The sequence below is a fragment of the Cervus elaphus genome, chromosome 19, assembly GCF_910594005.1.
Source record: "Cervus elaphus chromosome 19, mCerEla1.1, whole genome shotgun sequence".
Classification (NCBI taxonomy): Eukaryota; Metazoa; Chordata; class Mammalia; order Artiodactyla; family Cervidae; genus Cervus; species Cervus elaphus.
Window position 1 is genome coordinate 37,028,504 of NC_057833.1, and position 27,915 is coordinate 37,056,418.

At 37.4% G+C, this 27,915-nt stretch overlaps 1 protein-coding gene across 5 annotated transcripts in view; it reads left to right on the forward strand.

The window, feature by feature from the left end:
• VPS8 (VPS8 subunit of CORVET complex) overlaps nucleotides 1-27,915 on the forward strand; it is a 287,556-nt gene that overhangs the window by 131,517 nt on the left and 128,124 nt on the right. For all 5 annotated transcript variants that reach the window (XM_043874824.1, XM_043874826.1, XM_043874823.1 and 2 more), the window contains 6 exons: nucleotides 3,077-3,196; nucleotides 4,225-4,281; nucleotides 12,952-13,034; nucleotides 16,203-16,287; nucleotides 17,795-17,893; nucleotides 25,389-25,478. In XM_043874824.1, coding sequence (XP_043730759.1) covers nucleotides 3,077-3,196; nucleotides 4,225-4,281; nucleotides 12,952-13,034; nucleotides 16,203-16,287; nucleotides 17,795-17,893; nucleotides 25,389-25,478 — 534 coding nt within the window. The remainder of the gene's footprint in view (nucleotides 1-3,076; nucleotides 3,197-4,224; nucleotides 4,282-12,951; nucleotides 13,035-16,202; nucleotides 16,288-17,794; nucleotides 17,894-25,388; nucleotides 25,479-27,915) is intronic.

Here is a 27,915-nt window from a genome sequence, read left to right on the forward strand (position 1 = left end):
TTCGTTGCTGCACCGACTGTTCTCTAGTTGCGGCAAGCAGGAGCTACTCTCTAGCTGTGGCTGCATGGGCTTCTCTTTGCAGTAGCTTCTCTTGTTGTAGAGCATGGTCTCTGGGGAGCACGGCTTCAGTAGTTGTGGCTGCCAGACTCTAGAGCACAGGCTCAGTAGTTGTGACGCATGAACTTAATTGTTCGACGGCATGTGGGATCCTCCTAGAGTAGGGATCTAACCCGTGTCTCCTGCTTTTGGCAGGCAGACTCTTCATCACTGAGCCACCAGGGAAGCCCTACTTCATTCTTTTTTATGGCTTAGTAATATTCCATTGTGTGTGTGTGTGTGTGTGTATATAAACCACATATTCTAAAGCCATTTGTCTCTTGATGGACACTTAGGTTTCTTCCATGTCATGGCTACTGTAAATAGTGCTGCTATGAACATTGGGGTGCATGTATCTTTTTGAACTGGAGTTTTCATCTATACAGGCTTCCCTGGTGGCTCAGATGGTAAAGTATCTGCTTGCAGTGCAGGAGACCCACGTTTGATCCCTGGGTCGGGAAGATCCCCTGGAGAAGGAAATGGCAACCCAATCCAGTATTCTTGCCTGGAGAATTCCACGGACAGAGGAGTTTGGTGGGCTTCAGTCCATGGGATCGCAAAGAGTTGGACACGACCGAGCAATTAACACTTTCATCTTTTGGGGATATATGTCCATGGGTAGAATTGCTGGATCATATGGTAGCTCTATTTTTAGTTTTTTTAAAGGAACCTCCATACTGTTTTACATAGTGGCTGCATCTTGTATATTATTTTGATAGTAGTTAACCTAGGGTCGGTGAAGAATGACCCTATCTCAGATGATAAGTTTGAGATTATTTTCTCATTTCTGGTGATAGAGTTGTAGTCATTTGTTGTTTTTCTGAGGGAGCACAGGAAAGGACCAGAAAACAGGAGAGTGAGCATCAAACCTCAGGCATTATCGTGGGTGCTGAATGGCTGCAGACATAGAGCGGGAAAGCTGTAAATTTGTGACTTTGTATAAGATTGTCCAGAAAATTTTGTCAGCATGGTCTCTGAAATTGATCAGAGAGAAGAAATGGAAAGAAGCTAAAATTTCTGGGATAATACCTAGTTGGACACTTGCTGAAGTGGCGAGGGAATGGGGCTGTGAGTTAGAACTGTTTCCTTAGAAGACGTTTTTAGGATCAGACAGGTGAGAGAGTAGTTTAGACTTATAGAGCAAAAGGAAGAGCTAAAAGCAGAGAAGAGCACTAATTGGGCCCTGAGAGTTGAATCCTAGGAAAGGGCCCACACACGGAAAGGAAATGATGATTGGGTATTTTAAAGCTATAGAAAGCTCTTTTAATATTATAAATTGGAATTTAGATACACAGATTACCACTTGAAACATCCTCATATTCTAGTAATGATAAGTATGTACTTGAACAAGCTTTGATTGCTGGACTAAGTAAAAGATGGGCAGTAAAAGACAGGTGCAAACTGCTTAGCAAAGTGAGAAAAGGCAGGCCAAAAATGGGGCCCCAAGGGAATGTTTATCATTGAAGGGAAAATGAAAGGAGAGACTTTGTCGATGAGATGGGCTGTTGTTCCCTAATTTGTTGTAGAATTGCCTCCTTAAATTCAGTTAGTTTAAAACAATGCCTGGTCTTCCTTCTCAGACTTCTGCCATCTCCCTCTTTGTTAATAGCATTGTTCTCCTCCCTGCCTGTCAGGCTCAAGACCTGTCCTTTTTCATTCTTCCTTTAGCCACACGTTTCCAACATGTGACTACCTGCCCTGTCTCCTCTCTCTCTGCAGTGACTTTCGCACCTGTTTCTCCTTCCCTGTTCATCATCACTGCATTGTTCTGAACTCCTCTGACTCTCCCTTGGACCTCTGCAGTCCCATGCATCTTGGTCTCTCTACCTTCATTTCTTGCTTCTGTTACTTTATCCTAAGTACTGCTGTTGGGGTAATTTTCCTAAGCATAGTGCTGATCACAATCAGCTCTCCTCATTGCACCTTTAGTAACTCCTCCATTTTCTAACAAATAAATTCTGGATTCCTTAGAAGGGCATTGGAGCCCTAAGTTATTCCTTTGGTTTGATTTTTCCCTCCTCTTCATGCATACTGCTGCATTCTAATGAAGCATGGCATTTCTCCAAACAAACTTATATTTTCTTGTGTTCATGTTTTTGCCCCCACTCTTCTCTCTGCCTGGACTGCTCTTTCTCCTGACATTTCTTCTCCTGTCATGGATTCCACATGGGCTTTAAAGTTTAGTTTAGAGGCTACTTTTCTCATTTTTTTGTTTCAAATTTTTTCTCTGATCAGTTGGACTAAATTTTCCCCACTGTGCTTCCATAGTCATTTGTTCCTTTATAAGTGCTGATCACATTATGTTTTTTATTTAAGATTTGTTTACCTGTCTCACCTTCCTTTCTGGTTCACAATTCCCTTGAAGGCTTCTACCATAAGCATCTTAGGCATAGTAGTAGGTACTCAAGAGATGAGAGCTCACTTAAATCAGAGGAGAGATTATGACTTGATAACTGTGTGTGGTTATAAAGAGCGTGTTATTTGAAACCATCTGTTCACTAAACTGCTTATAGACAAGGCAGAAGCCATTCACTTCATTGACTCATAGGCTGGCTGGCTTCTTTTCTGGGATACCTTCACTCTCAAGTTGTCTTACCTTTAAACCTGAAAGCAGCTCCCTTCTTCCTGTGTTGGTGGACAGATTTTTAATAGAGTTACTTTAATTTTAGATTCTCTTTTAAGAATTCAAGAAGCAAACATGATTAATTTCTTTTTTTTTTTTTTGAAATCTACCTCTAACGATTCAGTTCTTATCCAACTTGTGCCTATAAATATGCCAGAAATCAGTAAAATGCTTTCAGGGAGTGCAGGTAGTTGTGCTTCTTCTCTGAATGGTGTTGAACTCAATTGTCACACAGCTGATAAAAGAATCTTTTTGTGACTCCTTCATACTGAGGCTTCCCCACCCCCACCTCTAATTGTATATTTTTTTGTGTCAAACCAGATGGTATATTGAATAAATGGTCTCTTTTGCTCATAGGTTATGGTGGAGAATTCAGATTTTACGCCCTCACAAGTAGGGTGTCTCTTTACCTTCCTTGCCCGGCAGCTTGCAAAGCCTGACAACACCTTATTTGTAAATAGAACCCTTTTTGATCAGGTGAGTGTCTTTAACCATAAGAAGTAGAATTGTTTTTCTTTACTCTTTGTAGAAAAATTCACTGGATTACGTGGTTTCTTAATAGAATAACCTACCAGGTAAGTGTCCTATGAGGTAGAGGCTTGTTCATCTTTCAGTTTGGATCTAAATTAGATTTGGTTTTTTAGTGTTGTGTTTGGATAGTGTGACAGTTCAGTCATGGGAGTATGATTTGTGGAGATTGGTTTATAGAGATTGTTTTCCCAATTATTCTGTTCTAAATTTGCCTAGAATTTTTGACTTAAGAATTTTTCAATTTAATAATTACCCATCTCATTGGTAGTAAGACTATGATGTTGATCATCTGGAAGAGAGATTACTTTTAGAAAATCTGAATTTACTTACTAACCAGTCTGAAGACATTTCCAAACCCCAGTTAAATATCTTCTACAAAGCCACAGGTGGCAAAGAAAATACTCTTTACCCTGGAGAAAGTTGCTAATAATGACCAGCATTTATTGAGCACTTCATAGTGCCATGTTCTGCTTCAAAGTTTTACATGTATGTATTAACTCAGTACTCCCAGTACCTCTGAACTTAGTATAGTTGTTACTCCTGTTTTGCAGATGAGGAAGCTGAAGGCTGGAGAGGCTAAGTCACTCATCCAAGTCATTTAATAAGTGTTATTACCAGCAATAAAGGTTATTATTAAGTGTTAATAAGGTTAGGATTCAAATTCAAGTGGCCTGATTCCAAAGTCCATACTTAGCTTGGTCCATGGTATTGTGGATCTTAAGGTATATATATGATGTCAGATTCTAGTCATGTTTCTAAATAGTAAAGAAATGTGTTTAAGGTATATATTAAATTGTTAGCATAACTGAGCCTGCTGTGTCATATATTGGGCCGACCAGCTGGGAAGATACCATATCCCTATGGTGTTTGTTGAGCTGGGTGTGAATGAGTTGGTGATACAGAAAGAGTAATTATGGTTTTTCTTATGGCATGCATGCTGGTATCCAATTTAAAAATACCTTTTCTTTGACCAGGTCCTTGAATTCCTTTGTAGTCCTGACGATGACTCCCGACACTCTGAAAGACAGCAGGTATGAACTGCTAGAACTCATCTTCCTAAACGATGGGAAAGACACCAGAGTAAACCAGAAAGAGCCTTCTGTACTAGACCTGACAAGGCATGAGGGTAGAAGGACCTGTGTCTAACCCTAGTACTATGTGAGATAGTGGCAACTGGGAAGTAATGTGGATGGTTGTTAGTTTGAGCCTCACAAACTATTAATAAATTCCTAGGCACCTGTCTTGCATTTAGCATGACATCAATAGAGAATATAAATTTTATCCTTCTCCTTTATGAGCAACAATTTGGCACCTATTATATGCTCCTTTCTGTCATTATGATTAAGTTAGTAACCATACGTAGTTGCTATGGTCATGAACCAGAAACACTTTAAGATCTTGAGGATTGGAGCACTCAGCTTTTGGGAGTGCCCTGTGGTTCCACTGCACTACTGCTCACCATTTCTGGAGACTGGCGTCCATCTCAGTCAGTCAGTGTCTGACTCTTTGTGACCCCATGGACTGCAGCACACCAGGCTTCCCTGTCCATCACCAACTCCTGGGGCTTACACAAACTCATGTCCGTCAAGTCGGTGATGCCATCCAACCATCTCATCCTCTGTTGTCCCCTTCTTCTCCCGCCTTCAGTCTTTCCCAGCATCAGGGTCTTTTCAAATGAGTCAGTTCTTCACATCAGGTGGCCAAAGTATTGGAGCTTCAGCTTCAGCATCAGTCCTTCCATTGAATATTCAGGACTGTTTTCATTCAGGACTGACTGGTTGGGTCTTCTTGTAGTCCAAGGAACCCTCAAGAGTTTCTCCAACACCACAGTTCAAAAGCATCAATTCTTCGGTGCTCAGCTTTCTTTATAGTCCAACTCTCATATCCATACATGACTACTTGAAAAACCATAGCTTTGACTAGACGGACCTTTGTTGCAAAGTAATGTCTCTGCTTTTTAATATGCTATCTAGGTTGGTCATGGCTTTTCTTCCAAGGAGTAAGCATCTTTTAATTTCAAGACTGCAGTCACCATCTGCAGTGATTTTAGAGCCCAAGAAAATAAAGTGTCTCACTGTTTCCACTGTTTCCCCATCTATTTGTCATGAAGTGATGGAACTGGATGCCATGATCTTAGTTTTCTAAATGTTGAATTTTAAGCCAACTTTTTCACTCTCTTCTTTCACTTTCATCAAGAGGCTCTTTAGTTTTTCTTTGCTTTCCACCATAAGGGTGGTATCATCTGCATATCTGGGGTTATTGATATTTCTCCTGGCAATCCTGATTCCAAAATGCTTTATCCAGCCTGGCATTTTGCTTGATGTACTCTGCATATAAGTTAAATAAGCAAGGTGACAATATACAGCCTTGATTTACTTCTTTCCCGATTTGGAACCATCTGTTGTTCCATGTCCAATTCTAACTGTTGCTTCTTGACCTGATACAGATTTCTCAGGAAGCACGTGAGGTGGTCTAGTATTCCCGTGTCTCTCAGAATTTTCCAGTTTGTTGTGATCCACACAGGCAAAGGCTTTGGCGTAGTCAATAAAGCAGAAGTAGATGTTTTTCTGGAACACTCTTGCTTTCTTGTTGGTCCAGCGGATGTTGGCAATTTGATCTCTGGTTCCTCTGCCTTTTCTAAAACCAGCTTGAACATTTGGAAGTTCATGTACTGTTGAAGTCTGTCTTGGAGAAGTCTGAGCATGATTTTGCTAGCGTGTGAGATGAGTGCAATTGTGTGGTCGTTTGAACATTCTTTGGCATTGCCTTTCTTCGGGATTGGAATGAAAACTGACCTTTTCCAGTTCTGTGGCCCCTTCTGAGTTTTCCAGATTTGCTGGCATGTTGAGTGCAGCACTTTCACAGCATCATCTTTTAGGATTTGAAATAGCTCAACTGGAATTCCATCACCTCCACTAGCTTTGTTCATAGTGATGCTTCCTAAGGCCCACTTGACTTCACATTCCAGGATGTCTGGCTCTAGGTGAGTGATCACACCATCGTGGTTATCTGGGTTATGAAGATCTCTTTTGTACAGTTCTTCTGTGTATTCTTGCACCTCTTCTTAATATCTTCTGCTTCTGTTAGATCCATACCTTCTGTCCTTTATTGTGCCCGTCTTTGCATGAAATGTTCCCTTGGTGTGTCTAATTTTCTTGAGGAGATCTCTAGTCTTTCCCATTCTACAGTTTTCCTCTATTTCTTTGCATTGATCACTGAGGAAGGCTTTCTTATCTCTCCTTAATGTTCTTTGGAACTCTGCATTCAGATGGGCATTTCTTTCTTTTTCTCCTTTGCCTTTAGCTTCTCTTCTTTTCTCAGGTATTTGTAAGGCCTGCTCAGACAACCATTTTGCATTTTTGCATTTCTTTTCCTTGGGGATAGTTTTGATCACTGCCTCCTGCACATAGTCATGAACCTCGGTCCATAGTTCTTCAGGCACTCTGTCTATCAGATCTAATCCCTTGAATTTATTTGTCACTTCCACTTTATAATCATAAGGGATTTGATTTAGGTCATACCTGAATGGTCCAGTGGTTTTCCCTACTTTCTTTAATCTAAGTCTGAATTTTGTAATAAGGAATTCATAATTTGAGCCACAGTCAGCTCAAATGTTTCTGCTGACTGTATAGAGCTTCTCCATCTTTGGCTGTAAAGAATAGAATCAATCTGATTTCGGTATTGACCATCTGGTGATGTCCATGTGTAGAATCTTCTCTTGTGTTGTTGGAAGGGGTGTTTGCTATGATGAGTGTATTCTCTCGGCAAAACTGTGTTAGCCTTTGACCTGATTTGTTTTGTACTCCAAGGTCAAATTTGCCTGTTACTTCAGGTATCTCTTGACTTCCGACTTTTGCGTTCCAGTCCCCTATAATGAAAAGGACATCTTTTTTGGGTGTTAGTTCTAGAAGGTCTTCATAGAACCATTCAACTTCAGCTTCTTCAGCATTACTGGTTGGGGCATAGACTTGAATTACTGTGATGTTGAATGGTTTGCCTTGGAAATGAACAGAGATCATTCTGTCATTTTTGAGACTGCATCCAAGTACTGCATTTCGTTTACTAAGTTTGTTTACTGTGATGGCTACTTCATTTCTTCTAAGGGATTCTTCCCTACAGTAGTAGATATAATGGTCATCTGTGTTAAATTCACCCATTCCAGTCCATTTTAATTCACTGATTCCAAAAATGTCAATGTTTACTCTTGCCATCTCCGGGTTTGACCACTTCCAATTTGCTTTTGATTCATGAACTTAACATTCCAAGTGCCTATGCAGTATTGCTCTTTACAGCATTGGACTTTGCTTCTGTCACCAATCACATTCACAAGAGGGTGTTGTTTTTGCTTTGGCTCCGTCTCTTCATTCTTTCTGGAGTTATTTCTCCATTGATCTCCTGTAGCATATTGAGCACCTACCGACCTGGGGAGTTCATCTTTCAGTGTCCTATCTTTTTGCCTTCTCATACTGTTCATGAGGTTCTCAAGGCAAGAATACTGAAGTGGTTTGCCATTCCCTTCTCCCATGGACCATGTTTTGTCAGAACTCTCCACCATGAATCCATCTATCCCTCCACTAATCACTGTGAGAAAAAAACTGATCACCATTCCTTTCTACTTAGCCACTTGCTTGAGAGTCCTTTCTAGGAGTAGGATTTCTTAATAGCTTAGCCACTGTAATTGTGAGCACTAAGACAGTCTGTTTATAACTGATGACAAGATTTTGTCAGATAAGTAAGCTACAAAAATTAAGTACTTTGGGAGCAATGCTGATTTTTTTATGGTAATATATTCCCAGCCGGAAGTTGAGACTCAGATAAAGAACATAGGAACGCAACAGTGAACTCTTTCTCTCCACAGCTGTGGCCCCGTGACTGCTGCAGACTATCTTAGGAAAGAGAACAGCTGCTTAAATTTTGATTGTCTCTTAAATTATATAAATACAAGCAGTAATGTGGGTCCCTCATTTTGCCCCTGTTTCTCTGTTGGCAGGAAAAGTGAATCTTGTTATGGATGGTGTTGCTATATAAAATGATAAAAACTTTTTATGTAAATTACTAAATAAAACAGAAATAAAAACCAAGTCTAAATGTAAAAGCCAAACCTTTAAAAGTAATCATAGTTAGTAATCTGTTATTGGCAATCCCTTTTGAGATTACCTGGGAATTTTTTTTCCCCACTCATTTTAGAAAATAGAAAACTGATGACGTAAATTGATCAAGGTCATAACTAAAATTAGAGCTCAGTTCCTTCCCTTCTAATCCAGCAGTCTTTTTCTTATACTGTTTTTCGTATATCAAAATTGTGTACTGATATGAATGTTGATTGATACTTTCATTTATTAAAATGAATACTATGAAAGTGCAGTAATGAAAGCATGTCAGAACTTCACTCATTGATCAGTATTGTGACTTTTTTGCTGAATTGGATAACAGTTTTCTAATGCTGGAAAAATGATTCCTTAATTTTTGTGTGCTATTTTCAGTGTAGTGACTCCAATACACACACTTTTAAGTTTGATTCCCTTATTAACTTTATCTCCATCAATATCTTAACCAGAAATTGACACAATTTTTCTGTAAAGGGCCAGAGAGTAAATATTTTAGGCTTTATAGGTCATTTATAGTCTCTGTCACATGCTCTTTGTTTCTTTTATAATCCTTTAAAGATGTAACAAGCCCTGATTTATGGCATTTATTAATTTCCAAGGTATAAGTATTCCAGTCGTGGCTCATTTCAACCTTCATATTGCACATGGAATTGGGGAGCGATGTACCGTAACACACCCTTACATAATATTTCCACTGTACAGATAAAGTGAAAGTGTTAATTGCTCAGTTGTGTCTGACTCTTTGCAACCCAGTGAACTGTAGCCTCCCAGGCTCCTCTGTCCATGGAATTCTCCAGGTAAGAATACTGGAGTGGGTTGCCATTTACTACACCAGGGGATCTTCCTGACTTAGGGATTGAACCTGGGTCTCCTGCATTACAGGCAGATTCATTACCATTTGAGCCATCAGGGAAGCTCACCACGCAATAAAGCTACTAACCTGGAGAGCATACACAGTAAAATATAGTAGGACACTTAGGAAGTGGTAAGTTTGGGTATTACCTTTGTTTTTAATTTATTTAATCATAAGGTTATATAATTTTATTTTTTACAATGCCTGTATTTAACAAGAAGCTTAAAAATTCCTAGAAAGTTGACAGTTAGCTTCAACTCCCATAAGTTGGTTCAGACTCACTCCAGCACTGGCAGTTGATTGTGTTATTTCAAACTGAGGCTTCCAGCAAATGGGTTCGCTCCATCATTGCCCTGTATAGCAGTGCATTGTAATACTCAAAATGGATTAAATTAGAGTTCTAAAGTGTAAAGGTAGGATAGGTTTTATTTCTTTCTGCCTTTGTAAAAAAAAAAATTAATTTGAAAGTAATTTCCTGTGTTTGAAAAATGTTTTGTTAAATGGCTTCCGGGAGTTCTGAGAAAGGGCTCAGAACTCTGGATCTTGAACTTAAATATAGGAGAGAGCTTTCTGATACTGCTCTAATGATTATGTAGTGATTCTGTTATATTTTGAGATTTATTTTAAAATATGTCTCATAGCCTGGTCATATATTCAGATACTTAGTGTGGTAAAGATTAATTTTTTATTCAGCTGCTTCAGTTCAGTTCAGTCGCTCAGTTGCGTCTGACGCTTTGTGACCCCATGGACTGCAGCACGCCAGGCCTCCATGTCTATCACCAACTCCCAGAGATTAACCAAACTCATGTCCATTGAGTTGGTGATGCCATCCAACCATCTCATCCTCTGTTGTCCACTTCTCTTCCTGCCCTCAATCTTTCCCAGCACCAGGGTCTTTTCAAATGAGTCAGCTGTTCACATCAGGTGGCCACAGTATTGGAGTTTCAGCTTCAGCATAAGTCCTTCCAATGAATATTCAGGACTGATATTCTTTAGGAAGGACTGGTTAGAACTCCTTGCAGTCCAAGGGACTCTCAAGAATCTTCTCCAACACCACAGTTCAAAAGCATCAATTCTTCTGTGCTCAGCTCTCTTTATAGTCCAACTCTCACATCCATACATGACTATTGTAAAAACCATAGCCTTGACTAGATGGACCTTTGTTGGCAAAGTAATGTCTCTGCTTTTTAATATGCTGTCTGGGTTGGTCATAACTTTCCTTCCAAGGATAAGCGTCTTTTAATTTCATGGCTACAGTCACCATCTGCACTGATTTTGAAGCCCAAAAAAATTAAGTCAGCCACTGTTTCCACTGTTTCCCCATCTATTTGCCATGAAGTGATGGGACTGGATGCCATGATCTTAGTTTTCTGAATGTTGAGCTTTAAGCCAACTTTTTCACTCTCCTCTTTCACTTTGATCACAAGACTCTTTAGTTCTTTTTCACTTTCTGCCATAAGGGTGGTATCATCTGCATATCTGAGGTTATTGATATTTCTCCCAGCAATCTTGATTCCAGCTTGTACTTCCTTCAGCCCAGCATTTCTCATGATGTAGTCTGAATATAAGTTAAATAAACAGGGTGACAGTATACAGCCTTGACATACTCCTTTTAGGAACCAGTCTTCTGTTGTTCCATGTCCAGTTCTAATTCTTGCTTCCTGACCTGCATACAGATTTCTCAGGAGGCAGCCAAGGTGGTCTGGTATTCTCATCTCTTTCAGAACTTTGCACAGTTTATTGTGATCCATACAGTCAAAGGCTTTGGCATAGTCAATAAAGCATAAATAGATGTTTTTCTGGAACTGTCTTGCTTTTTCAATGATCCAGCGGATGTTGACAATTTGATCTCTGGTTCCTCTGCCTTTTCTAAAACCAGCCTGAACATCTGGAAGTTCATGGTTCATGTATTGCTGAAGCCTGGCTTGGAGAATTTTGAGCATTACTTTACTAGTGTGTGAGATCAGTGTAATTGTGTGGTCGTTTGAGCATTCTTTGGCATTGCCTTTCTTCGGGATTGGAATGAAAACTGACCTTTTCCAATCCTGTGGCCACTGCTGAGTTTTCCAATTTTGCTGACATATTGAGTGCAGCACTTTCACATTATCATCTTTTAGGATTTGAAATAGTTCAACTGGAATTTCATCACCTCCTCTAGCTTTGTTCATAGTGATGCTTCCCAAGGCCCACTTGACTTTACATTCCAGGATGTCTGGCTCTAGGTGAATGATCACACCATTGTGATTATCTGGGTTGTGAATATCTTTTTTGTACAGTTGTTTTGTGTATTCTTGACACCTCTTCTTAATATCTTCTGCTTCTGTTAGGTCCATACCATTTCTGTCCTTTATTGAGCCCATCTTTGCATTAAATGTTCCCTTGGTATCTCTAATTTTTTTGAAGAGATCTCTAGTCTTTCCCATTCTGTTGTTTTCCTCTAGTTCTTTGTATTGATCACTGAGGAAGGCTTTCTTATCTCTCCTTGATATTCTTTGGAACTTTGCATTCAGATGGGTATATCTTTCCTATCTTCCTTTGCTTTTTGTTTCTCTTCTTTTCACAGCTGTTTTTAAGGCCTCCTCAGAGAGCCATTTTGCTTTTTTGCATTTCTTTTCCTTGGGGTTCGTCTTGATCCCTGTCTGCTGTACAGTGTCACGAACCTCCGTCCATGGTTCATCAGGCACTAAAGATTACATGAATCCCAGCATTTTTGTTTATTAATTGTGGTAAAATATGTAAATCATAAAATTGATCATTTTAAGCTTTTTAAATGTACAGTTCTCATTAAATTTATTCTTATTACCCCCTCCCAGCACCCTGGCAGCTATCATTCAACTTTCTGTCTCTATGAATTTTACTACTTCAGGTGCCTCATATAAGTGAAATTATACATTATTCTTCCGTTTGTGACTTCTTTCACTTAGAATAATGTTTTTAAGCTTTATCCATGTGTGGCATATGTCAGAATTTCATTCCTTTGTAAGAATGAATAATATTCCAATTATATATCATATTTCATTTATCCGTTGATGGAAATTAGCATTGTTTCCACCTTTTAGTGCTTGGGAATTATGCTATATTGTGAGAAGCCCCGAGTTTAGTTAGAAAAATTAACATGTGAACATGGATACTGTTACCTGTGGGCAACAGATTTTTAAGAACCATAAGGCATAAAAGCACCAAACAGAAATTCTTATTGAAAGAATATATATGGGCATTTTTAGCTTAGTGGAGCGTCAGTTAGATATTCTAATAATACTGTATTTGCAAACACCATGGCATTCCTTTCATGTATGAAAATAGAGCTATTTATCTTTTTGTAAGACTTAAATGCAATGTGATCAACATTGTAATGGCAATCTAATCCATCCTGTGGGCTTCCGCAGTGGAAGCCCAACCCCTGCCAATGCAGGAGATCCCACCATTGCAGATTTGATCTCTGGGTCAGGACGATCCCCTGGAGAAGGAAATGGCAACCTACTCCAGTATCCTTGCCTGGGAGATCCCATGGACAAAGGAGCCTGGGGAGCTATAGTCTGTGGGGTCGCAAAAGAATAGGACATGACTGAGCAACTAAACAACAATCGCTTGTACACATGAGAACCAAGCCGAAACATCAGCATGTAATAAGACAGAAGAGAAAAAGGTATGATTGTGTGGCTGGATGAATGGACTCCTGAAGAGCTAATCAATAAAAGTAGATTCCAAAATGTTTTTACTCATTTATTTTAAATATTCAGGTCCTTTTAGAATTGCTGCAGGCTGGAGGCATAGTTCAATTTGAAGAGAGTCGACTCATCCGTATGGCAGAGAAAGCAGAATTGTAAGTTGTGTTGAAGCCATATATTAGTTCCTATAAAACTACTAAAGTACTACTTCTCTAACTTGAAGCCTGGTTTATTGATGCGTTTCCATTTTTTTAAATTAAGAAAAGCTATGCATGTAATAATTTTAAAAAAACCTAAATGCAAAAGTTTTTGCCCTCAAGTCTAGAAATTAGTTTAATTTGCAGAAATTAATAGCAAGTAAATTTGAAGTTCTTGTTCATTTGTTTTAGTGTAAAAATGAAATATCAGAAAATTACTAGAGCTAATCAATGAATATAGTAAAGTTGGAGGATATAAAATTAACACACAGAAATCCCTTGCATTCCTATATACTAACAATGAAAAAACAGAAAGAGAAATTAAGGAAACAATACCATTCACCATTGCAACAAAAAGAATAAAATACTTAGGAGTATATCTACCTAAAGAAACAAAAGACCTATACATAGAAAACTATAAAACACTGATGAAAGAAATCAAAGAGGACACAAACAGATGGAGAAACATACCGTGTTCATGGATTGGAAGAATCAATATTATCAAAATGGCTATTCTACCCAAAGCAGTCTGTAGATTCAATGCAATCCCTATCAAGCTACCAACGGTATTTTTCACAGAACTAGAACAAAGAATTTCACAATTTGTATGGAAATACAAAAAACCTCGAATAGCCAAAGTAATCTTGAGAAAGAAGAATGGAACTGGAGGAATCAACCTGCCTGACTTCAAACTCTACTACAAAGCCACAGTCATCAAGACAGTATGGTACTGGCACAAAGACAGAAATATAGATCAATGGAACAGAATAGAAAGCCCAGAGATAAATCCACGAACCTATGGACACCTTATCTTCAACAAAGGAGGCAAGGATATACAATGGAAAAAAGACAACCTCTTTAACAAGTGGTGCTGGGAAAACTGGTCAACCACTTGTAAAAGAATGAAACTAGAACACTTTCTAACACCACACACAAAAATAAACTCAAAATGGATCAAAGATCTAAATGTAAGACCAGAAACTATAAAACTCCTAGAGGAGAACATAGGCAAAACACTCTCCGACATAAATCACAGCAAGATCCTCTATGACCCACCTCCCAGAATATTGGAAATAAAGGCAAAACTAAACAAATGGGACCTAATGAAACTTAAAAGCTTTTGCACTACAAAGGAAACTATAAGTAAGGTGAAAAGACAGCCCTCAGATTGGGAGAAAATAATAGCAAATGAAGAAACAGACAAAGGATTAATCTCAAAATTATACAAGCAACTCCTGCAGCTCAATTCCAGAAAAATAAATGACCCAATCAAAAAATGGGCCAAAGAACTAAACAGACATTTCTCCAAAGAAGACATACAGATGGCAAACAAACACAATGAAAAGATGCTCAATATCACTCATTATTAGAGAAATGCAAATCAAAACCAAAATGAGGTACCATTACACGCCAGTCAGGATGGCTGCTATCCAAAAGTCTACAAGCAATAAATGCTGGAGAGGGTGTGGAGAAAAGGGAACCCTCTTACACTGTTGGTGGGAATGCAAACTAGTACAGCCGCTATGGAAAACAGTGTGGAGATTTCTTTAAAAACTGGAAATAGAACTGCCATATGACCCAGCAATCCCACTTCTGGGCATACACACTGAGGAAACCAGATCTGAAAGAGACACGTGCACCCCAATGTTCATCGCAGCACTGTTTATAATAGCCAGGACATGGAAGCAACCTAGATGCCCATCAGCAGATGAATGGATAAGGAAGCTGTGGTACATATACACCATGGAATATTACTCAGCCATTAAAAAGAATTCATTTGAACCAGTCCTAATGAGATGGATGAAGCTGGAGCCCATTATACAGAGTGAAGTAAGCCAGAAAGATAAAGAACATTACAGCATACTAACACATATATATGGAATTTAGAAAGGTGATAACGATAACCCTATATGCAAAACAGAAAAAGAGACACAGAAATACAGAACAGACTTTTGAACTGTGTGGGAGAAGGTGAGGGTGGGATATTTCAAAAGAACAGCATGTATACTATCTATGGTGAAACAGATCACCAGCCCAGGTGGGATGCATGAGACAAGTGCTCCGGCCTGGTGCACTGGGAAGACCCAGAGGAATCGGGTGGAGAGGGAGGTGGGAGGGGGGATCGGGATTGGGAATACATGTAAATCCATGGCTGATTCATATCAATGTATGACAAACCCACTGGAAAAAAAATAATAATAATAAAAAAAAATAAAAAATAAAATAAAATCAGCCATAGGTAAAATAGATAGCCAACGAGAATTCACTGTGTGGCTCAGGAAACTCAAACAGGGGCTCTGTATCAACCTAGGAGGGTGGGATGGGGAAGGAGACGAGAGGGAGGTTCAAAAGGGAGGGGATGTATGTATACCTATGGCTGATTCATGTTGAGATTTGATAGAAAACAACAAAATTCCATAAAGCAATTATCCATCAATAAATTTTTTTTTTAAAAATGGGACAACAAACATTCCTAAATAATGATTATAGGAGAGTCTTTCTCTCTATGCAACAATATGATCACCATGTGAATTGTAGGCAATTGACTCTAATTTTATACCACTATAATATAAGAGATAAATAAATATTGCTATTCTAAAAAAAAAAAAATGAAATATCAGTCTTATGGGATTTTTTACTTAAAATTTCCATGGTATTTATAGATTTTTGGCAGTTACCTTACGTGTATATTATAAACAATGCAGAATTTAACATAGCAAACATGCAACATGTTAGCACTGTTGTTTATCTAGTTTGTTAAATATTTCATTTGACATGTTTTATTCTGAATAGGGAAAGTTCATATTATTGATTGTATTAGTTTCTAATATATTAACCATTTTTTATATGACATATTGTTGCTTTAACATTTATTTTATACACATCTTTGAAATTTCTTATAAACATAGTATTCAGCAGCACTTAAAACCTATATTCGAAGGAATGGTAGATATTTCATATTCCTTAGATACTGTAACTTGATTTAACAGTAGAAATCACATCTACTGTATTCATTTTCCTTAATACTAACCTCTATGCTTGCACACATGTCTTAAAACAGTGAGTTTTACGTTTTTAAAACACCTGCCTGTTTGGTACACTGAAGTTTTCCCTTTTATGTTCTAGCTACCAAATTTGTGAGTTTATGTATGAACGAGAACACCAATATGACAAAATTATTGATTGCTACATACGTGACCCACTAAGAGAGGTGAGTTCAGAGACCGCTTTACCCTTTTTTCTTACTCCGTTTCCTCCCTCACCTTATCAAATAAAAATAATTATTCAGTAGAAATATTTGGACATATGTTTCTTCATTATTCAACAGCTGTTTGTTGAGTGCCTGTTATTAAATCAAGAGTGTATTGATAATTTAAGCAGATATATAGTTCCTGTAATTTTATAACTTATAGCTTAGTGATGGAGACTGACAGTAAGAAAACCAAATATATAATTGCAAATTGTGATGAGCATTAGAGAAACTGGTTGCCACATGAGTAAATAATGGGGGAACGAACTTATACAGAGCAGCCAGGGAGCGAGTCTTAGATAAAATGACATATAAACTGAGTTTTGGAATTTGAGAAGAAGCCAGTCAAGCAAAGAGCCCATAAAAAAAAATGTTCCAGGGTAGCGAAGCATATGCAAAGATCCTGAGATAGGAAAATTTTTTGACATGTTCAAGGAACTGAATAGGGATCATATAAATGAAACAAAGATCAGTGTAAGTGGAGCATAATGGACACGGGCAAGACAGATTTGATACAAAACTAAGAATGTAGACAGGGACCACCATGGCAAAAGAATGATACTTACTCTGGGTTAATGAAATCGAGGCTGAAATTAATTGGAAAAGATTTGCAACTTCTAAGAATCTACCCTCAACCCTCAACAGTTACTCTTTCCCTTTTAAGTTAGTCTTCCATTAGCTAAGGGACTTCCCTGGTAACTCAGCTGATAAAGAACCCGCCTGCAATGCAAGAGACCCCAGTTTGATTCCTGGGTCGGGAAGATTCACTGGAGACGGGGTAGGCTACCCATTCCAGTATTCTTGGTCTTCCCTGGTGGCTCAGCTGGTAAAGAATCCGCCTGCAATGTGGGAGACTGGGTTCGATCCCTGGGTTGGGAAGATCCCCTGGAGAAGGGAACAGCTACCCACTCCAGTATTCTTGCCTGGAGAATTCCATGTACTGTATTGTCCACGTGGTGGCAGAGAGTCAGACATGACTGAGCGACTTTCACTTCACTCCGTCAATTAACCATCTACAAATGGTTTCCTTCTCCAAATAATAGATATTTACCAAGACTGATATAGATAGTAGATCAGTTCAGTTCAGTCACTCAGTCATATCCAACTCTTTGCAACCCCATGGACTGCAGTACACCTGGCTTCCCTGTCCATCACCAACTCCTGGAGCTTGCTCAATCTCATGTCCATTGAGTCGGTGATGCCATCCAACTATCTCATCCTCTGTTGTCCCCTTCTCCTCCTGACTTCAGTCTTCCCCATCATAGGGTCTTTTCCAGTGAGTCAGTTCTTTGCATCAGGTGGCCAAAGTATTTCAGCATCAGTCCTTGCAATGAATATTCAGGACTGATTTCTTTTAGGATTGCCTGGTTTGATCTCCCCATCCAAGGGACTCTCAAGAGATAGTAGATAGTGACTAAATATTCTTGAGTGAATGAATAAATAAATTTTATTGTCTTGTGCTCTTCAGGAAGAAGTCTTTAACTACATTCACAATATCTTATCCATTCCTGGATACAGTGCAGAGGAGAAGCAGTCTGTATGGCAGAAAGCTATGGATCATATTGAGGTACTGATTCAGTAGAATTTTGAAAATTTTGCCATATTTGTATGGATATTTTCTAAACTAAGTTTTTGCTAACTAAGTAGTGGGAGATATATTATTAAGTTGATTTGCTTGAGGGTTAACATCTTTTTCAGATAATTTGTTCCACCTCACATTTGTGGAAAATGCAACTTAAATGCAACTTATTATGTCATGACTTCTGAAAATAACTCATGTTAAATCGGCTAGTTCACAAACTGGAATTTTAGTGTTTTTTCACAATGTTCTTAGGAATTCTGAGAGTACTCTTGATCTTTTCCCCTATCATGTGACAGGAGCCATTCCCTCAATCATCTGATGGAATTTTAGAAACATCACTGCAACAAGTTATTCTCTCTGATGTCTTTCCCTTATGTAAGAGGATGTATTTCTCTTATGTAAAAGGATGATGATTCTGATTTTGTTTATGAATGCTGTTTTACAGGAATGCAGTAGTTGACTTTGAAACTAAAAGTTCTTTTTTAAATATTTGCTTAGTTGTTAGTTGCTCAGCAGTGTCCGAATCTTTGTGACCCCCTGGTCTAGGGCCCGTCTAGCTCCCTTGTCCATGGGATTTCCCAGGTAAGAGTACTGGAGTGGGTAGCCATTCCCTTCTCCAGGGGATCTTCCTGTCCCAGGGATCGAACCCAGGTCTACTTTATTGCAGGCAAAGTCTTTACTGTCTGAGCCAACAGACGGTTGGCCCAAAAATTTGCTTCAGATGCCTAAATGCAGAGACTAATGTCAATATCAAAATCAGATTGATTATATTCTTTGCTGCCAAAGATGGAGAAGCTCTGTACAGTCAGCAAAAACAAGACTGGGAGCTGACTGTGGCTCAGATCATGAACTCCTTATTGCAAAATTCAGACTTAGATTGAAGAAAGGAGGGAAAACCACTGGACCATTGAGGTATAACCTAAATCAAATCTATGGTTTTTCCAGTAGTCATGTATGGATGTGAGAGTTGGACTATAAAGAAAGCTGAGTGCCAAAAAATTGATGCTTTTGAACTGTGGTGTTGGAGAAGACTCTTGAGGGTCCCTTGGACTGCAAGAAGACCCAACCAGTCAGTCCTGAATGAAAACAGTCCTGAATATTCAATGGAAGGACTGATGGTGACGCTGAAGCTCCAATACTTTGGCCACCTGATGTGAAGAACTGACTCATTTGAAAAGACCCTGATGCTGGGAAAGAATCAAGGCATGAGCAGAAGGGACAACAGAGAATGAGATGGTTGAATGGCATCACCGACTTGATGGACATGAGTTTGCATAAGCTCCGGGAGTTGGTGAAGGACTGGGAAGTCTGGTGTGCTGCAGTCCATGGGGTCGCAAAGAGCTGGACATGTGTGCGACTGAACTGAACGAATTGTGTGTGTGATGAGGATGGAATCATAATGCATTCTAAAAAAGGGCCCCAAAATCACTCCTCACTTTAGTTTCCTTAGGTTCAAAACATAGAATATTCCTCAGAAACCAACAGAGCTAGAGAGCTGTTGGAATCTCTTCTGTTTTATCGGTACTCTAATTACTGAGAAAAAGAAGTAGTAATTAAGGATGCTGAGGTAGTTCTAGTTTTGTAAATAAAATTTACATCTACAAAGTTTGTTTCTTCCTCCTGGTAGCAAGGATCAGGAGATCGTGATGGGTTTAGAGATGTGAAAGATATGATTATGCAACATGTTTTAAAATTTTTTTACATGTGAAAAATAATAGGAAAGGTTGAGCTTTGAAACTTTCAGAAAGCATTGCATGTAATGTGAATATTTTTAGTTCCTGATGGTTATGAAGTTTAGATTAGAAATGTGAATAGCATCTAATATAAAACATCTGGTGTGAAAAGTGTTACACTCAGTTGGATGAAGGAATTGCCACACTTTCTTTTATTGGATTGGGAACATACATAGGTTATTTAGTCTTATCATGTTTCTGCTAACAACAAGATCAATGTGTCTTGGTGAAAGAAAGAAAACCCAAGAAAACCTTTGACTATGAATTATATTTTTTTTCTTCTAATCATTTGGTATTCTTTTTCTTTTCATCATCCCCTTAAGTCTGCATAGTTACATTATGGCTCATTGTTCATTTCATTTCAACTGCATTATGCAGTGCTTTGAGCACATGGACTCCAGACATCCAAAAATGAAGCTGTGTCTCTCTGCATAATGTGAAACATGATGCATTAATCAATGAACAAACAAATTATTCAGCAGAAAACTCATACTGGTGAAGCAAGAAATATTTTTGCTGCACAACAATTATTTCTGCTGACTATTTTTCCCACATCTGTGCTTTTTTTTTTTACCTTGAACTTTTTTTAATACTTCTGAAGGTCACAGTAGAAATCTATAGACTTTTTGTTGAAGGGCTTGTGTGGCTTTTTTAATATAAATAAAATCAACATTAAGCATGTAGAGGGAAAGTCCTTATAATAAAGTTTTCAGACAGTATACGTACATCGCATATAGATTAGTGGTTCTTAACACTTTGTGAGGTACAGACTGCATTTGAGACTCTTAATAAAAGATCTGGACCTGTGCTTCATAGTCTTGTGCATGTGCTTAGATGCATCATTTTGTTTACTATTTAAGGTCCACAGATTTCCTAAAAGCCATTCTTAGTTTGGGTCTGTGGATTTCAGTAAAGAATCTCTCATTTAGATGGTTTTTCCAATATAGACAATTCATGTTTCATGAGATTTTTAAAAACACTTTCATTTTGAAATATAAAGAGAAAAGTGCATAAAATAAAAGTACAGTTTAATAAAAAATTTAAAAACTCAACATACCAGAAATAGTTATTCCTAGTACCCTAGACTGTTCCCATGTATCCTTTCCTGATCACGGTTCACTGCCTCACTAATATTATCAGAAGAACCAGGATAAATATTCATTATTTTCTTTCTTCTGATAATTTATTGTACTTTTATATATTATCATTGCATCTGCCTGTACCCCTAAAAATATGTTTTGTTTAGCTTGTTGCTGAACTTTATATAAATGAGGTTATACTCTGAGGTTATTTTCTGTCTTTTTCTCAATATTTTGAGAAATTTATATATTTTGTTGTATGTAGCTGTGGTTCATTTTTATTATGGTACAGTATTAAATTTTATAAGTATATCACTGCCTATCCATTCTACTGGTATCTTACATATGCATCTTGAACACAGCCACATGCATTTTTCTAGGACAGTGGTTCTGTTTGATCTCCAGTCCAGCATTACAGCATCAGCTGAGAACTTGATAGAAATGCTGTTTCAGTCTTCTCCTCAGGCCTAATGAATCAGAAATTCTGGCAACAGGGCCCAACAATATATTTTAATAAGCCCCTCTGGTGATTTTGATGCATGTTAGCATTTGATAATCTCTGTTCTAGGGTGTGTAGTTGCCACTTAACTGGGATAAATATTTTAAACGTCAGCAGATGCCAGCATTGTGTGAGATTTTCCATTGACTCTATATTCTTGCTGAACTTTTAAAATTTGTCAAAAAAAATAAATAAAACTGTGTCTGTCTAGTGGATGTAGAATGACATTTCATTTTGTTTTAAATTTACATATCCTTAATTACTGAGATTGATAGATTCATATTTATCGGCCATTTAAATTTTCTTTCTGTGTCATCACTGTTCAAGTCTTTTGCCCATTTTTCGGTTAGAATGTCTCTTGTACTCATTGATGAAGGAATTCCTTGTATATCCTGGATGTTAGTCTTGTTTTCAGTGATACGTATTGCAAGTATCTTCTACTCCATGGCTTTTTTCTGTGGTTCTTTTTAAGAAAAGTTTTTTTTTTTTTAAGTAGTCAGAATAATCAGTTTTTTCCCTTTGGTACTGAAGGAAAACTGAAAAAAAAACTGAAGTTTTTTTTCCTTCTGTATTGTTGTCTAAAAGCTTTCTTGTTTCTTTTTCAACTTTAAATCTTAGACCCACCTGAAAGCAGTTTTTGTATATGGTTTGAGGTGGGGATTAATTAATTTTTTAAAAATATGAATACCTAGTTCTCTCAGGAACAATTTTTTTCATTTTTGAACTTCTTCCCCTTTTAAAAAATTGAAGTATAGTTGATTTACAATGTTTCAGGTATACAGCAAAGTGATTCAGTTGTACATATATATATATTTTCCATTTCAGATTCTTTTCCATTATAGGTTATTATAAGATATATATTGAATATAGTCCCCTGAGCTATATAGTAGGTCCTTATTATTTATCTATCTTTTATATAGTAGTGTGTATCTGTTTATCCAAAATCCCTAATTGATCCCTCTCCACTTTCCCCTTTGGTTTCTATTAGTTTGTTTTCTATGTATGTGAGTCTTATTTCTGTTTTGTAAATAAATTCCTTTGCATCATTTTTTTTAGGTTCCACATATAAGTGATATCATATGGTATTTATCTTTCTCTGTCTGATTTCATTTAGTGTGATAATCTCTAGGTCCATCCATGTTGCTGCAAATGTCATTATTTCATTCTTTTTAATGGCTAAGTAATCCATCATATACCACATCTTCTTTATCCGGTCATCTGTCTCTACACATTTAGGTTGCTTCCATGTCTTAACTGTTGTAAATAGTGCTGCTATGAACATTGGAATGCATGTATCTTTTTGATTTAAAGTTTTTATCTTTTCTAGGTAGACATATGCTCAGGAGTGGGATTGCTGGATGATATGGTAGTTCTATTTTTGGTTTTTTGAGGAACCTCCATTTTCCATAGTGACTAAACCAATTTACATTTCCATCAACAGTATAGGAGGGTTCTCTTTTATCCACACCTTTTCCAGTATTTACTATTTGTAGACGTTCTGATGATGGCCTTTCTGATCCATGTGAGGTGATACCTCATTTTAGTTTTAATTTGCATTTTTCTAATAGCAATGTTGAGCATGTTTTCATGTGCCCGTTGGCCATCTGTTTGAGAAATGTGTTTAGGTCTCCTGCCTGTTTATTGATTGGAGAGTGTGTGTGTGTGTGTGTGTGTGTGTGTGTGTGTGTGTGTGTGTTTGTGTGTGTTTGTGTGTGCTGTTGGAGCCATTTGTATATTTTGGATATCAATCCCTTATTGGTTGCATTGTTTGCAAATATTCTCTCCCATTTTGAAGGCTATCTTTTTATTTTGTTTATGTTTTTCTTTGTTCTACAAAAGCTTGGAAGTTTGATTGGGTCCCATTTGCTTATTTTTGCTTTTGTTTTCAATACTCTAGTAGATGGATCCAAAAAATATTGCTGTGATTTATATCAGAGTGTTCTGCCTAAGTTTTCCTATAGGAGTTTTATAGTGTCTGCTCTTACATTTAGGTCTTTAGTCCATTTTGAGTTTATTTTGTATATGGTGTTAGAGAATGGTCCGTTTTCATTCTCTTACATGTAGCTGTCCAGTTTGTCCAGCACCAGTTACTTAAGAGGCTGTCTTTTCTCCACTGTGTGTTCTTGCCTTCTTTGTCATAGATTATTGACTGTTAGTGTGGGTTTGGGTTTATTTCTGAGCTTTCTTTCCTGTTCCATTGATCTGTGTCCTAGCAACAGGTATTTTAAAAGATTACCTTTATGCACTGCTCAACAGTCCTACCTTATCATGAGATGTCAAGAATCTCTGTGTTTTGTCTTTTTCTGGGTCTTGTTCTGTTTGATTGGTCTTGAAGTCACTACTTGAAATACTGTTGTTTTATAATAAGAATTAATATTTTTAAAAGAGTATTGACTGCTTAGTTCCAAATACCTTTTAGAATCAACTTGTCAAGTTCCTAACCTTATGATTCTGACAGGGATTGGATTAAATCTTTGAATCTTTTTTAATCTGACATCTTTCCATTATGAGGTTTCTACCTTATGACCATATGGTGTAACTATTCAGTATCTTTCTGTAATGTTTTATAATTTCCTCTGTAGAGACTTTTCATCTACTGTTAGATTTATTGTCACAACTTCATATATTTTAGCAAAACACTAATGTTAATAATATGGTTAAAATTTTATTTCTGACACACAATATTTTAGTTTAAAGATTTTTGTGGAAGTCTTCTATTTCTAGTATGCCAAAATTTTCTCCCTTATTCTGTTTTTGTCATAAATTTTATTGATATTAAATCAGCCTTGAATTCTATGGATAAATGCAACTTGAACCTGTTATATTATCTTTTTTATACATTGTTAGATTCTGTCTGTCTTTATCAATGTTCACAATTAAGACCGATGTATACTTTCCCTTCCTTGCTTATGTTCTACAGGGTTTAGGTATCAGAGTTTTGCTACCCTTATACAATGAGCTGAGCTGAAGAAGTTTCCTTTTTTCTATTCTCTGTAAGAGATTAATTAACTTTGTAATTATTTCTTCCCTAAATGATTGCTAGGAACTTACCAGTGAAGCTATATGGGCCTGGAGTGTTTTGTATAGGAAGATTTTTGACTACTCATTCAATTTCTTTAGTGGCTACTAATCAATGCAGATTTTCTGTTTCTTAAGTCAGTTTATTGAATTACATTTTTCTAAGAATTTAGCCATTTTGACTAAATTTTCAAATTCTTGACATAGATTAATTCATAATAGTTTATCTTTTTAATATCTGAAGATCAGTAGTAATATCCCCCTTTTCATATGTGATATTGATTAGTTGTGCCTTCTCTGTTTTGAGATGTGTTATATGAAAATAGTATAAACTACAGTTATTTATGTCAGCTAAGTATTATTAATCCTAAAATACCAACACAGAATTATTAGATATATATCATGAATATTGCAGTCATGATAGATCATCATATTTTTATTTGACGGTATGATATGTTGATCTATAGACAGTCTTTGCATTTTAGCCATGGATCACACAATTGAAAAGGTAGAATAGGGTCACAGAAACCAAGTAAGAAGAGAGTTTCAAGAAGAAAGGGATAGCCAGTAGTGTCTAGGAAAGTACAAGGAGAGGGAGACTGCAAGTCTTAGATTTGACAGAAATAGGTCTTATTAACAGTGGTCAACCTCTTAGTGTCATTTAAGACTTATGACCTTAAGTTAATTTCTTAAGGCAATTTTGGTTTCAAAATCTATAAGGCATTGGAAGTAAAGTTTCAGAAGTCTTAGCTAAAGAAATGGCAACTGTGTTCTTTTTTTGTTTTTTTCACTTCTTTAAGTTATTACTTTAAGCTGAAGGGTAAACTCACTGGCAGGGACTTTGGGGAGCTTTTTTTATTCTTACCATTCATCCTGTAGATATCATGGCCTAAATCCAGAATTTTAGTGATTTTATTTTCTAAGAATTCTAAATTACCTTTAATATAAAAATCTGATTTTTTTTATACATGATGCTTTTCTGATTTTGCTCACTTGTAATATGTCTTTAAATTGTGGCCCTATATTGAGGTCTCCTGAAGAGCAGTATAGAAGCTCACGAAAGTATTGATGCTGGTATCATGGGTCACATCTGTGGAAGTTCTATTTAAATTTAACACTGAAGATTATTTTATCTTTTTCTTTTGTTACAGGAACTTGTGGCCCTGAAGCCCTGTAAAGCTGCAGAGCTGGTTGCTACTCACTTTTCTGAACAGATCGAAACAGTTCTTAAGAAACTTCAGGTAAATTCTGCTGAACATCTAGTGGAGAGACAGTTACTGAATACCCACCTAAGAAATCTTTATTGTAATGGTTTCTTCCATTCATTGTTGCCTTTTAATAGCAGTTTCTACACATTGTGTGTGTGCATGTTTAGAAGCAATTCTGTGATAATCTGAATCTAGAAATGACGGAGTTTATCTTTGTGCATAATGAATATTACCATCACAGAAACATTTTTGTGATGGTACTTAAGTAAGTACATAACCTGTACTTACTCTGAAGTCGTAATCCACAGAGGGTCCTCCCCTCCGCCCCAACTCTTATCTTTTTCTATAGCTACTGTGACCATATTCTCTTTGGAGTTCATGTTATTTGTTTAGATTTCTATCATGCTCCTATTGGGCTAATGCTGTCTATTTAGAACTTTTTGGTGGAGTGGGGGGAATCTTAGCTAGAATACAGCTGTTTTAATGCTGAATATTGAGATGCTCAGTTTGAAGTACTGTTTAATGGACCTAGCATTCCATTTGTCACTACTGTGGTAGTGCTAGTAGTGAGTTTTGCTCACTACCATTGTGGCCACAAGTGATAGAGATAGGGATTAGGACAATGACAGGGACGTGTAGCACAACTGAGAGTCCTCAAGTAGCAATGATAGTAGTAGAAGTTAGGTATGCAAGAGGGAAACCAAAGTAGTGATTGGGGGGGCGGCTGGCATGGGCGATAGAGATGTGGATTTCATTTCATTTCATTCATTCATATTCACAGTACATACTACTGTGGCCCCACTCTGTACCACAGTATGGTAGGCTCTGGGGGGACACTAATAAGAATATAGTCTTTTTCTTAATTTTTCCTGTGGAATAGAGAAGCACTTATATAACCACAGTATAGTGTTACAAGCTCTACACCAGACATACATAAAAAGTGCTGTAGGAACAAGAGGAGAGAGTGACAGACTGTGTGAGCAAGTCAGACAGGTGTTCCCAGATATGCCCAAACTGGGTCTTGAATAATTGGTATCAGTTTTCCAGGCAGAGAATTGAAAAGGGCATTCTAGATAAAGGGCTCTGGGTGAGTAAAGACTTGAAGGCATGAAGCAGCATTCATATTCAGAGTATAATGTGAAGACAATGGTGGAGGAAGCATTAATCTGTAAAAGGTATATTGGAAGGAAGGAATTAAATGTATAGAGACTGGAAAATAAGAGTCTGATATTGAACAGTCATATATGTGATGCTAAGAAATTATGCTATATCTTCTGTGTGCTGGAGACTGAAGTTTTTTTTAAGCAAAGGAGTGATACCAGTAGATTCATTTGATAGAATATTAACTCTGTGTGTGAAGAATGGGCTGGCAAAGAGAGCAAACAGAGGCGAGACCAGTTGGAAGGCATAAGGTCTTGGCAAGAAATGGTGAGGACAGGATGAAAGCAGTGCCAGAGGAAAGGACAAGTCTAACATACATTTGTGAAATAAAATGTATGGGGCTTGGAAGTTAGTTGAATGTGATGGGTGGAGTAAAAAACAACTCCTGGGTCTATAGGGTTGGTTGTCCAGTATGATGAGGTCCATTAACTCAAGATGAAGAGTCTTCTATTAATTCAGTGAATATTTCTTTTGGCTGTGGGCTAAAAGAAGAGAAAAGTCACTTAGTGGTGTCTGATTCTGCAACCCCATGGACTATAGAGTCCATGGAATTCTCCAGGCCAGAATACTGGAGTGGGTAGCCTTTCCCTTCTCCAGGAGATCTTCCCAACCCAGGTATTGAACCCAGATCTCCCGCATTGCAGGCGGATTCTTTTCCAGCTGAGCCACAAGGGAGGCCATGGGCCAAAAACACATTGATAAAGTGATAAGGATATAAAAACATATACAGTTGATTTTGAACAACTCAGGGGTTAGGGGTGCCAATCCCAATGCAGTCAAAAGTCCCTTTATAACTTTCGACTAACTACTGATAGCCTACTGTTGGCTGAGAACCTTACCAGTAACAGAAAGCTTCAATTAACACATGCTTTGTATATTATATGTATTATATACTGTATTCTTAGAATAAGTGAGCTAGAGAAAAGAAAAAACCTTCAATTAACACATGCTTTGTTTATTATATGTATTATATACTGTATTCTTAGAATAAGTGAGCTAGAGAAAAGAAAATGTTATTAAGGAAATCTTAAGGAAGAGAAAATACATTTACAGTACTGAACAAAATTTATCAATACTGTTGTATATTTACAAGATGAATGATCCATCAGTACCGATATCAATGTTGTCTTATACAAAGCACTGTACATGATATATATATATTATTAAAACATGACATAAAAAATGAAAAATGTGAAAAATAAATTTGTATTTATTTACAAGCATAACAGCTCGTGCATTCATAATGAAAAAGCAGTATGGTTGCTTTCTGGTAGCCTAGTGTAAGTGATATGTTTGCTTCATGGTAAAC